Source organism: Papio anubis, chromosome 6 (assembly GCF_008728515.1).
Source record: "Papio anubis isolate 15944 chromosome 6, Panubis1.0, whole genome shotgun sequence".
Classification (NCBI taxonomy): Eukaryota; Metazoa; Chordata; class Mammalia; order Primates; family Cercopithecidae; genus Papio; species Papio anubis.
Genome location: NC_044981.1, coordinates 42,798,706 through 42,811,039, shown reverse-complemented (window position 1 = coordinate 42,811,039; position 12,334 = coordinate 42,798,706). Strand labels below are relative to the sequence as shown.

General features: G+C 43.7%; 2 protein-coding genes and 1 long non-coding RNA gene across 3 annotated transcripts in view; 1 reads left to right on the top strand and 2 right to left on the bottom strand.

Moving 5' to 3' along the window:
* The window catches only part of CDC5L (cell division cycle 5 like), a 58,738-nt gene extending 55,302 nt beyond the window's left edge, over positions 1 to 3,436 (bottom strand). The window contains exons 1-2 of the mRNA XM_021937343.2: positions 3,081 to 3,436; positions 581 to 684 (exon numbers count right to left, since the gene is read on the bottom strand). Coding sequence (XP_021793035.1) covers positions 581 to 684; positions 3,081 to 3,125 — 149 coding nt within the window. The 5' untranslated portion in view covers positions 3,126 to 3,436. The remainder of the gene's footprint in view (positions 1 to 580; positions 685 to 3,080) is intronic.
* Positions 3,406 to 6,489, top strand: LOC116275284. Its single transcript, XR_004184282.1, has 3 exons — positions 3,406 to 3,487; positions 4,767 to 4,886; positions 5,133 to 6,489. It is a non-coding gene; the product is annotated as an uncharacterized LOC116275284 (long non-coding RNA).
* A 4,179-nt stretch (positions 6,490 to 10,668) lies between these two features.
* SPATS1 (spermatogenesis associated serine rich 1) overlaps positions 10,669 to 12,334 on the bottom strand; it is a 36,294-nt gene continuing 34,628 nt past the window's right edge. The window contains exon 9 of the mRNA XM_031667111.1: positions 10,669 to 11,134. Coding sequence (XP_031522971.1) covers positions 11,115 to 11,134 — 20 coding nt within the window. The 3' untranslated portion in view covers positions 10,669 to 11,114. The remainder of the gene's footprint in view (positions 11,135 to 12,334) is intronic.

Genomic DNA, 12,334 nt, shown 5'->3' with positions numbered 1-12,334 from the left:
AAAGAGGTGACACCACAGGCTCAGGGCTGGCTTATGTTTTAACATATATAACATATTAAATATGCTTAATATATAACATATTAACTATAAAATATATAATATTTCAACTGCATTATGAGGAAACTCAACTACTGTAGGCTCATTTGGAAAATCAGCCGTTATCACTTATTTCTTTGAGAAAGTAAGTCCTAAAACAGCTAACTTATGCACTTTTAGAACACAATTAACTTACAAGCTGGGGCTCATCTGTCCCTGAAAGTAGACTTTGTATGCTTCACAAAGCACTCTCAAATACATTAACCCATTTAGATGACACCTCACATCTCTATCAGTTAGGACCAAGTATTATTATCCCTAATTGGGAGAAGACAAGGGCAGGGGAGAGAGATAGAAAAATGGCTTGCCTAAGATTACACAGGAAGAAAGTGACAGCTAAGTCAAAAATCCAAATTCCATCTCCCACTCCATGCCTTGTTATATCATGATGTCTGCTTCCTTTGATAAGGTTCACAGAGCTGACATTTTCCATCATCACAATTAAGCTCCTTTTCTGTTTTCCACTTATTAAACTGGTACATACCATCTGGCTTTGCACTGCTTTGCTGATTTTCTATGCAGCAATGAGGCAATCCTAGACCACTGGTTTTTCCCATATTTCATTACCGCTGCTTTCAGAATTTCATCCTAAAAAAATTTGCCAAAGAGTACATTCAGTCACAAAACTCAAAGTGAGAAAACACAAAATTTAAATTAACTCTGATAGGGCTGTTGGAGAGACAGACACGTAACATGCACATTCACACCCCCTAGGTTAAAAGACTAAGGATGAAAACCTCATTAACTATAATAATAAACAGCAACCAAGAATTAATAAATTAAGAAGAAATCCCTTAGAAAGACATCTACCCACCCTTACACCACACTCTTCAATAAATTGGGAGTGGGAATAGCCCAATCTGAGAAACCCTACTTTACGACAAAGATTAAGAAAAAGTATTCTTCAACGTGTGGCTGTCTTTCTCTTCAAAAAGGACAACTAAAAAACACAACAACAACAAAAAGATATAACTCATTCATTTATAGTCACTCAAAAAACACTTCCGCAACATCTGCCTTGAAACAGGTCTTCAGAAAAGGTCTTATCAAACAGGACATATCCAGGCCTCAAGAAGCAAGTTGGGACTCTGGTGAATGTACTCTCCAATCCAAGCCTCCTGTTTCAAGTTTACACATGGCATTTCCCCGCCAGTCCCTTAACCCTACTTATGACCCAAGAATCCAAATCTCAGGTCTAACCTAAGAATTAAATATTTCTACCCCAACCCCACCAGTCAGCTTTCCTTCCAGAGACCCCCCGTCTCTGGATACCATTTCACCAGGGCACCCATCACAACGTGGAATGCGCCAATCTCAAGGCAGCCTGGCAAGCCAAGTCACAGACAAGAAGGTTAATGGAGTCATAGATGCATGCACTTGGCCGATTTTACTTCTAGGCTTTTTTTCCCACATTGCATTTGAGGTACATGCTTCTTGAGATACCCCACTCCATCCTCTGCATCTCCCATGATCAAAGATAATGTTTTAAAAAGACTGCAGAGCTTTGACCACTGCATAGGAATCCTACTGTTACTTGATTTTATATCTGTCTCTCCCTCAGAAATCATCTCTTCTCAAATTGAAACAGACTGCTTCCCTCGGAGCAAGCTGAGGCAGTTTTCACTGTCTGTATTTGTAACTCGGTTGCAGTACTACTACACTTAAATACATTTTCAACTAAACAGATACAGCAGATACCTACTCTACTTGATTCATTCTGCAAACACCTGTCAAGCAACCTACTTCATGCTGGTTACTGTCCTAGGTTCTAGGGATACCAAGACCTGGTCCTCTCGCAATGCCATCTGGTGAGGTGAAAGAGCAACCAGCACTTACTCAGAGGCTACTATGTGCCCTACTCTGTTCTAAATATTCCAAACGTATTAACTCGTGTAATCCTCAAGTGAGGTAAGTATTATTATCCCTATTTAGAGAAATTAGAAAACTGAGGCTCTCAGAAGTTAAGAAACTTAACCAGTACCACACAGAGGATGTGATGCTTACAAAAAGACAAAGCAAGCTTTAACAAACGGAAGAAAAAGGTACCATGAGAATACTGGGGGTGCAACTAACTCTTACAAAGATTCCAATAAGTGTTTCTGACCTAGGTTTGAAGGATGATCATAAAGATGTCAAGTGCTAGGAAGGCAAAAGACGTAAAAAAAAGAAGGCATAAAATTTAACGAAAAAAAGACACGGAGCATGAAAAGATATGATGTGCTCCAGAAACTGATAAATTCGGTACACTTTGAACACAAAATGCACTAAAATCTAATTTCTATTTCACTCCCACTCTACTGCCCTTTGGCTCACCAATGGCACTATCCACTACGTTTCTGGAAACAGAGTCTATCCTAAGCAGTTTTTCCTTTCTGGCTTCCATCCAGGCAAAGGCAGTGACAGAAAGAGCCAGACCTTGGGATCTGTCCGGATGGCAGACAGGTTATGCCCTGATAACAGGTAACCAGAGAGACGCGGGCATAAACGGGCTCTCTGAACCTGGTACTCAAACTGCTTCCCCTCTGCAAGGAAGTCAATGAAGAAACAAAGTTGTGGCCACGGCAACTTCTTTATTTCTGAGTATCGGACAGAGCCGTGATGCCCGGACTATGGACTAAGAGTGGATGGTGCCGCAGGGGACCAACTCTCGCTGAGTTGGAACTCTGAGTTCCTCCAGGGGCGCGGGGGTGGGAGGGGGCGTATTCAAGTCAACAAAAGTTCACTAAGGGCCTAACAAGTGAGCTTGGAGCTGAGAAGCCAGGTGGTTACATCACGGTCCCTGTCCCACTGGCGCTCGCACAACACGGGGCCGGACACACGGAAAGGGCCCCGACACACGGAAAGGGCCCCGCGGGTCCGCCCCCAGGCTGCCCTCCACGCAGATCCCACAGGGTCTCCTCCTCGCCTACCCAAGCTCCGCGCGCGTGCGCACAAGCTGCTAGAGGGGAGCGGAGGGCAGCGGACGGCGGGAAAAGGAGACTTACCTCGGTGTTCCTCCACACGCCCCCCTTGATCATAATTCGAGGCATCTTGGCGGCAGGGTGTCTCGGCAAGCAGCCGACAGGAGCTTCAGAGAAGCAGTAACGGCGCTTGGGCCACGGGACTCAAAGCCGCCACTTCCTCCAAGCGCGACCTTCTGCTTTGAAGACCTGCGCAGGCGCAAGGTGGGGGGGGGGGAGCAGAAAGCAAGTCTCGCGAGATCTGGGGTGGCTGAAAGGGAAAAAGTGTCTTGTGGAAGCTCAGCTGTAGGAAGACTGACAAAAAACCATCAAACCACTCTGGCCAAAGCGCCTTACGCCCCGCGCATGTCCAAAACCGAATGGAAGAAACTACGGCTCTCGCGAGATAGCGGCGGTGGAGCTTGGCTGGGAACAAAGTGGTGGGATTGATGGTAACGTCACCGAGTGGCAGAGGCTGGGAACGCCACGCGTGTGGAATTTCAGCACAGTTGCTACGAAGAGGGCTTTGTTAATTTATTAATCTAGCTCTTTTAAGTATTTCAGTAATAGGAATTTATTCACAGAATACTCAGGAAAAGCCAGTAGTTTATTTAAGGCTCAGTTTCCTAACCTGTAAAATAGAGAACATAGTAATGCCAACCTCACAGGATTGTCGTAAGGACTAAATGAGATCATAGACCCAGCACAGTATCTGATCCATAATAACTGCTCCAACACAATAGCATCTATTATTGCAAGGAGGGCAACGCCAACTTCACCCCGTCCCCAGGTGATCCATGCTTGTTCCAGAAACCCGCAGAAGCGTCACGTCAGAGTTTTTAATTCATCGCTCAGTCTGGATTAATAATACCGTTGATATGCACTGGTATTAGAAAACTCGAGTTGGGTTGAAATCTTGTGAAATCTTGACTTTCTCGTACGTTTGGGTAATAACCTTACTGAATCTCAGTATCCTCATCTGAAAAGTAGAACTAACAATACCTGCCTCATAAATGAGGCAGATTAACTGAAACATAACTAAAACCCAGTGAGGTAGGGATTGGCAAACTCTCTGCTATCCCACCCCAATTATTCATGCAGTCTCCTTCTTCACCATTCCAGAACATCTCTGGCTCCATCCCTGGAAAATATCAAAATATTTAGTGGGTTGGGAAATGCCCTATTTATAGTATTTAGTATTTTTATAGTGCCTAACTCTTTATATTTCTCATTTCTCCGTTTGCCTCTTCTGAAAGAGCTAAAGAATTTTCTTTCTTTTTCCTTTTAGCTTTTATTTACACACATTCTGTACAATTATGGTCAGCAAGAGGGCATTTTCCGTGGCCACCCTGGTAGTATTTGCCACTCAAAGGTTTATGCTGGCAGGCAGCCCGCCCTTGAGCTATTTACCTGTGTGGTGGATAGGAAACCATCGGACCTGTGGCCAGTTAAACTCAGTGTTTTCATTTGGACCTCTCCTGTAACGGGGCAGTTTTTTTAATTTTTTATATTTAATTTTTGTGGTTACATAGTACATGTATTTATGGGGTACATGAGATATTTTAATACTGGCATACAATACATAATAATCACATCAGGGTAAATGGGGTATCCATCTCAACCATTTATCCTTTGTTTTACAAACAATCCAGTTATAATATTTCAGTTAATTTAAATGTACAATTAAATTATTTTTTGCTATAGTCATCCTGTTGTGCTATCAAATACTAGGTCTTTGAGAGTTTAACACTGGAGCATAGAGGAGGTCAGTCTCTGCTGACTGCTGAGCATCCACCATGTGACACCCAGGAGTTGTCTACCACCATGTTTTGGATTAAGGGAAAAAAGCAGGTAAAGAGAGAAATGTAAGTCCTGACCATGTCAGAGTACCTGGATCCAGCATGCCTCTGAGTCCCAGCTGCATTCCTGTTCTTGCATTCTGATTATTAGTTTCCTGTTGGTGTTAGCCAGTTAGAATTGGGTTTCTATTATTTGTAAGCAAGAGTCCTAACAATTCCAGAGATGGATCAATACTCTCTCAGAGGCCTTTCAGATCTCACATTCCAAGAGTTGATGATGGCTTCTCCTTCCATTCAGGGCCACCTCTATACCATATGTCACCTTTGTGAGAACTAGAAAAAGATGCCCCTTCCTCAAGACACTTTATGCCACCTGCTGGAAAATTGTCACAAAATACTGGCGTTCTGAGAACAGGACACTCTATTACAAGAAAATTGGATCTACCATCTCCACTATGTGAATTCCACCCCTAGAGACATGCATTGTACAACCTACTCATCCAAATAAAACAGCCCTGTCAACTGTCCCTCATTTCACCTTTGAATCAGATTGTATATCCCCTTTCAGAATTCAGAAAATGCAACATCGTGGAAGTCCCAGGATGTCTGAAACCAGAGCACTGTAGCCACAAACATCAGAACGCAAACACACTGTCCTCCGGGATGCCCTGCTTGGCCAGTCTCCCCCGTCATACTACTGCAGTCTCACCAGCCAGGTATGGGAACCCTTACAAAGAGGCTCCAGGGACTGCCAATAATCTTTTGAGGGACAGCCATAAGAAGCATCTACCATCAGGGAACCAGACTATATGGTCGGTCACTGCGAATCTTTGGTAAAGTGAGTGGCCACTGCTAAATAGTCTCCTCACTCACCCAAGGCATTTTTCCCCAAACATGTTCCTTAGAATACCAGTTACATAAAATATGTCTTTTAAAAAAAAATGGTTTGTATGTCCTCCCCTCTTGCAGAGTCACTGAAATTAAAACCTGTAAGAAGCTGTCAGATGAAAAAAATCTGTTTCTGCCTGTTGAGAGTTCAATTGTATTCCCCCAAAATAGATATGCTCAAGTCCTAACCCCTGCTATACCTATAAATGTGACCTTATTTGGAAATAGAGTCTTTGCAGATGTAATCAAGTTAAAATGAGATCATACTGGAGTAGGTTGTCCCCAAATCCAATGACTAGTGTCCGTATAAGTGGAGAAGAAAAAAGATACAGACCCACAGGGGGAATATCATGGGAAGAAGGAGGCAGAGACTGTAGTGATGCAGGTCCAAGTCAAGGAATGCCAAGGATTCTGGCAGCCACCGGCAGGAGAAGGCATGGAACACATTCTCCCTCTGAGCTCCAAGAAGGAGCCAGCCCTGCTGACACTTTGATTTTGGACTCCCAGCCTCCAGAACTGTAAGAGAATACATTTATCTTGTTTTAATTGTACTTAGTTTATTGTACTTTGTTGTGGCAGCCCTAGGAAGCCAATACACTCCTTTGCTAATACAGCAAATCCTTGAATAACATCATTTTGTGCAAGATCGTTTCATGATAACATTGATGAGGCCAGGCATAGTGGCTCATGCCTGTAATTCCAACACTCTGGGAGGCCAAGGCAGGAGGATTGCTTGAGCCCAGGAGTTTGAGACCAGCCTGAGCAACATAGTGAGACTCCGTCCCTACAAAAATATTAAATATTAGCTGGGTGTGGTGGTGCACATTTGTGATCCCAGCTACCTGTGAGGCTGAGATGGGAGGATCACTTGAGCCTGGGTGGTCGAGGCTGCAGTGAGCCATGATCACACCACTGCACTCCACCCGGGGTGAGACCTCATCTCAAAAAAAAAAAAAAAAAAAAAAAAAAAAAATCCACTTGAAGCCAGGGCCACTGTCTGTGTGGGTTTCTTCCAGATACCCTGGTTTCCTTCCACATCCCAAAGCTGTGCAGGTGAGGTTCATTTGCAAGCCTGCAGTCTGAGTGAATGTGGGTGTGTGTGAGTGTGCCCTGCAATGGGATGGTGTCCTGTGTCCTGTGCAGAGCTGATTGCTGCTTTGTGCTGGGGTAGGCTCTGGCCACCTATCACCCTGAACTGGAATAAGCGGGAATACTTATCTTGTTCTTATTAATCTTTCTTTTCTTTGAGACAGGGTCTTACTCTGTGCCCCAGGCTGGAGTGCAGTGCCACGATCTTCGGTCACTGCAGCCTTTACCCCCACCCCACAGGCTCAAGCAATCTTCCAACCTCAGTCTCCCGAGTAGCTGGGACTACAGGCGTGCACCACCATGCCTGGCTAAATTTTGTATTTTTTTTGTAGAGATGGGGTTTCACCATGTTGCCCAGGCTGGTCTCAAACTCCTGAGCTCAAGTGATCTGCCCTCCTCGACCTCCCAAGGTGCTGGAATTACAGGTGTGAGCCACCGTGCCCCAGCCTAATCTTTCTTAAATGTATGCATAGCTTACACTTACTTCACTGTTCAATATTAGAAGGGTTTTTGTCTTTATTTAGAAGTTTGGTGATGTTTTGTGACCAGAAATATGCCATAGAAACTTAACTCTTGTTTGTATCAATTAGCCTATGGTAAAATTGATTACATTATACATCCTTTTGCTTAAAGTTGCAGTTTCCAAAAACTTATCAATGATAAAAGTGAGGACTTACTATATAGCGTTTCCCAACTAATTTGACCCTAAAAACCTTTTTTCTTATATATCTATTGACACTCATGAAACACAATTTGAGAAACTCTGGCTCAGGAAAAAGAGGTTAGAAGTCCATTCGACTTACAAAGGGCAACCAGAGATGTTAGCAGGAGGATTTTTAGGTTGCATTGTCCCCATTTCCCTATCCCTCACCCCTCTCTGGGGAGCTGGTTCTGAATGGATTGACATTTACTTAGCAGAGAAAGCAATCAAAATTCTAGTTTCCCTTTCACCCAGTTTTTTTACCACCAAGAAACTATGCAGGAAAGGGCTAAAATTAGGGGCAAAAGCCTACGGCAACAGCAAGGCATAGTTTAGAGGCAGGGTTAATGACTCTCACAATCTTCACCATCTCCCCAAATAAACATGCATAATAATTTACATAAAAATATTATCCTGCTTTGCAAATGCAGTCATGTGTCACTTAATGACAGGGATACATTCTGAGAAATGCATCGTTAGGCGATTTCACTGTTGTGAGGACATCATAGAATGTACTCACGCCAAACCTAGATGCAGTAGTCTATTACACACTTAGGCCATATGGTATATATAACCCCTTGCTCCTAGGCTACAAACCTATACAGCATGTTACTGTACTGAATACCATAAGCAGTTGTAACACAATGGCATTTGTGTATCTAAATATAGAACAGGTATAGTAAAAACATTTATCAGTAAAATGTCTTCTAATAATTGTTTAAAAAAGACATTGGCAAAACAATAAATAAAGAAAAGATACAGTAAAAATATGGTATTATAATCTTATGGTACCACCATCATATATGCAGTTTAGAGTTTATCAAAATGTCATTATGCATTGCATGATGATACCATTTCAAGACAGGTCCTCTAGCCCCACCCCATCCACCAGATTGCCATCCATAAGCCCCTCCTTCCCATTTAGAAATTCCTCAACCAGCACTGGGAAAAGCTAATGGAGTTTCATCCGTTGACAATTCCTTTGGTGGATCCAATTGTGGTTTTATAGTTCTTTCTCAGGGGTTCACCTTTGTTGGTGTTCTCTAGGGAGTCCCCTGTGCCCTGAAGTGAAGTGATCCCAAGGAGAATTTGCTTTTGCTCAGGCCCTGAGGTTTAAGGGTCTTTTTTGAGCTCATTGCTCAGTTTGGGATGGATATTCCAATTGTGTAATTTACATCTAGCCCCTACATCTACATGTCACAGGCTTAGAATACACATTTCTCACAGGAGCTTTATTTTTCACATGCATATATCCAGACCCCAGGTTTATATGCCCAGCTACACCCTAGACAGTTCTGCCAGTGTCACAGGTTCCTCAATGTCAAATTGCCGAACATTGACCTCCTCCCAAAAAATCTGTACATCCCCAGCATGCCTCATTTCAGTGAATAGCACAAGACTGCTGCATACAGTCATGTAAGAAGCTCACTGCACAAGGACATGGGGGTTTAAATCCAGCTTGCACACAGGTCACCAAGCTGTTCATCCACAGGGTTGTGTCCACCAAGAGGGCATCATTCTCTAGTTGTACAAAGATGATACATGAGGTCCAGATGGCCCTGGCAACAACACCATCATCTATCCACTTGCCATTTCTCCTTCTCCTATATTTTTACCCCACCCATTCCAAAGTTATCCCAGAGTCTCACCACCTTGACCTCCTACTTAGCCCTCAAATCTATCTCCTTTGTGCCACATGCACTGTAAGTTGCCAGTTCTGACAAATAAAAATGCAGAGCTCAACTGGGTGTGGTGGCTCACGCCTGTAATCCCAGCACTTTGGGAGGCTGAGGCAGGCGGATCACAAGGTCAGGAGATCGAGACCATCCTGGCTAACATGGTGAAACCCCGTCTCTACTAAAAAAAAAATACAAAAAATTAGCCGGGCGTGGTGGCGGGCACCTGTAGTCCCAGCTACTCGGGAGGCTGAGGCAGGAGAATGGCGTGAACTCAGGCTCCGGGAGGCGGAGCTTGCAGTGAGCTGAGATGGCACCATTGCACTCCAGCCTGGGTGACAGGGTGAGACTCCTTCTCAAAAAAAAAAAAAAAAAAAAAAAAAGCAGAGCTCCCAGTTAAATGAATTTTAAATAAAGAACAAAGAATATTTAGTATGACTATGCTCCTTACTCCATTCTGTCTAACAGAAACCCAACTTTTATTCCAGCCCCAACTGTGCCCGGACAAAAGAACAGATTTCTAGCCAGATGAGCATACACTTGCTCACTGCTTCACCACTGGAAGCTGGATCTGTCTGCTGCCCCCACACCACATTTGGGGGAGGCAGACACATTTCCTCAGAAAATAAGACATTGGGATATTTTGGCTGCTTATGTGATACAAGGCTAGGGCCCTTCATGCACACCACGAAATGTTTACTTTTCATGTAAGCATTATAGCATGGATTTAGGAGGCTCAGTGTTGGATCCCAGGTCAGCCAGTAGTGGCCTCCCCATTCCTGAGGGTGGGATCAGGCCACAGTCCCTCTTGGGGCTCCCCAGCATGGGAAGGACACCGGTCATCTCAAATGGGCTCCCACATTCTCTCCCAGAGTGTGCCGGGAACTTGGCCCATAGACCCCTTAAAAAGGTGTACCATCCCGCATCAGGCATGTGGCTCAGTTCTGGGTAGAGGTAATTATATACCCAAGTACTCTCTCCTGATTTCCCAGCCAGGAAAGAAAAGCCTCTTTAGGACAGGGACATGATCTTGAAGGGCTCCAACTCTAAAATCCTTCACCAAGTCAAGTCCTGTAAACAATGTGCTTACCTGCCTAGATTTTGAGACCTAAATGCCTAAGAACAAAACAAAACTAACCAAACTGAGTGTCTCGTATTAGAAATGTGGACAATTAGTGAACTCCTACAGTATATTCCTAAATTCCTTGTGGAAGTTTAGAAGTTTGATATCCTACTATCTTAACATTTTGGTAACTTGGAGTTCAGAGATCACTGATTTGAACGTTGGTGCCACTAGTTGAATAATACAATGTTTCCTCATGTCCACAGAGGCCATTTTTCGTTTATCCCAGGATCCAAAATTAGAATACCTCTGTGCAATGTAAAATTGCACACCAAGAAATTTACTCGTAAAGTGCCACATATAGTTTATTTCTATTGAACTTCAGTTACTGAAAGTAAGAAATGAACACACACGCACCTCTGCACACACACGTGTTTTTATTTACCAAAGACCCTACAGTAAGTTGAAGGGGATCTTTACATCTAACAGGTTCAACCTCTTTGTAGCAGAAAGAAGCTAAAGCTGAAACAGCTGGAAAGAAGCAAAAGAAAAGCTAGAACAGCTGGAAAGAAGCAAAAGCTGGAACAGCTGTGATGTGCACATATTTTTCCCAAGTGGCCTTTTCTATGCCTTTATCTCCCCAACACACGCAGACATACTGATGCTGTCCGAAGTTGGCAGTGGAACTCTCCCTGCCAGCTGTTGAGGTGCCATGGAATAAGGCCTGGCCATCAAGATGTACCCACAGAGAACACCAGATCCAGTGAAAACTTCCCTGATTTTCAGGGGATGAAATGTAGTCCTGCAACTCCAGAAGTTCAATCATCTAACAGTTGTGTGGGGTTTTTTTGTTTTTGTTTTTTTTTACTCATGGTTTCTGCGGCCTGGATTAAAAGAAAAAGGAATCAAATCATATCTACTTAGAGCAGCATCTAGGAATTATATAGACCTCTTTGAAACCTAGAGACTACTCCAAACCTTCTAAAACTACATTTTGGTTGTTTTTCTTTTTTTTTTTTTTTTTTTTTTTTTTTGAGACGGAGTCTCGCTCTGTCACCCAGGCTGGAGTGCAGTGGCACAATCTCGGCTCACTGCAAGCTCCTCCTCCTGGGTTCACACCATGCTCCTGCCTCAGCCTCCCGAGTAGCTGGGACCAAAGGCACCCGCCACCACGCCTGGCTAATTTTTTGTGTGTTTTTAGTAGAGACGGGGTTTCACTGCATTAGCCAGGATGGTCTCGATCTCCTGACCTCGTGATCTGCCTGCCTCAGCCTCCCAAAGTGCTGGGATTACAGGCATGAGCCACCTTGTCCAGTCAGTTGTTTTTCTTAATATATTTATGGTGTAGGACACCCTCCTTCCAAAACACCAGGGAACCTTCTGAGAGCAGTTTCCTGTGCCACCTAGATAATCCCATCAGGAAATCTCTGCAGAATCTTTTTTTGTTCTATATTGTGTCCTCCATTACTAACCCACATGGTGGTTGCAGTTGACTTTTTTTTTAGGGGTGGGACGTTGTTGTTGACTAGAGGGAAGGAAGACTTTTTTATATTTAAGTAATAGAGGCACAAAAAATTATTATTTTTTCAGAAGTTAATGTGTTCTGGAAAAATCTCTTGGCAGCCTTTGTCTTTTTAAAAATTATTTGGTTTTCTTTTTAATTATTATATTAGGAGCAGGGGTGGGCCTGTGGCCAGGGGCCAGAGGATTAGCACAGATGTATGCTGATGTTAACCCAAGGAGTGGTCAGGCACAGCAGCTGGCGGTAGGCACCATGCTGTCTGCCAGTTAGTCTAGAGGCACATATGAAGGTGCCATGAATGCACTGTGGTTTTTGTTTGTTTCTTTGTTTTTGAGATGGAGTTTTGCTCTTGTCGACCAGGCTGGAGTGCAATGGCATGGTCTTGGCTCACTGCAACCTCCACCTCCTGGGTTCAAGCGATTCTCCTGGCTCAGCCTCCCGAGTACCTGGGATTACAGGCGCCCACCATCATGCCTGGCTAATTTTTGTAATTTTAGTAGAGACAGGGTTTCACTGTGTTGACCAAGCTGGTCTGGAACTCCTGACCTCAAGTGATTCGCCT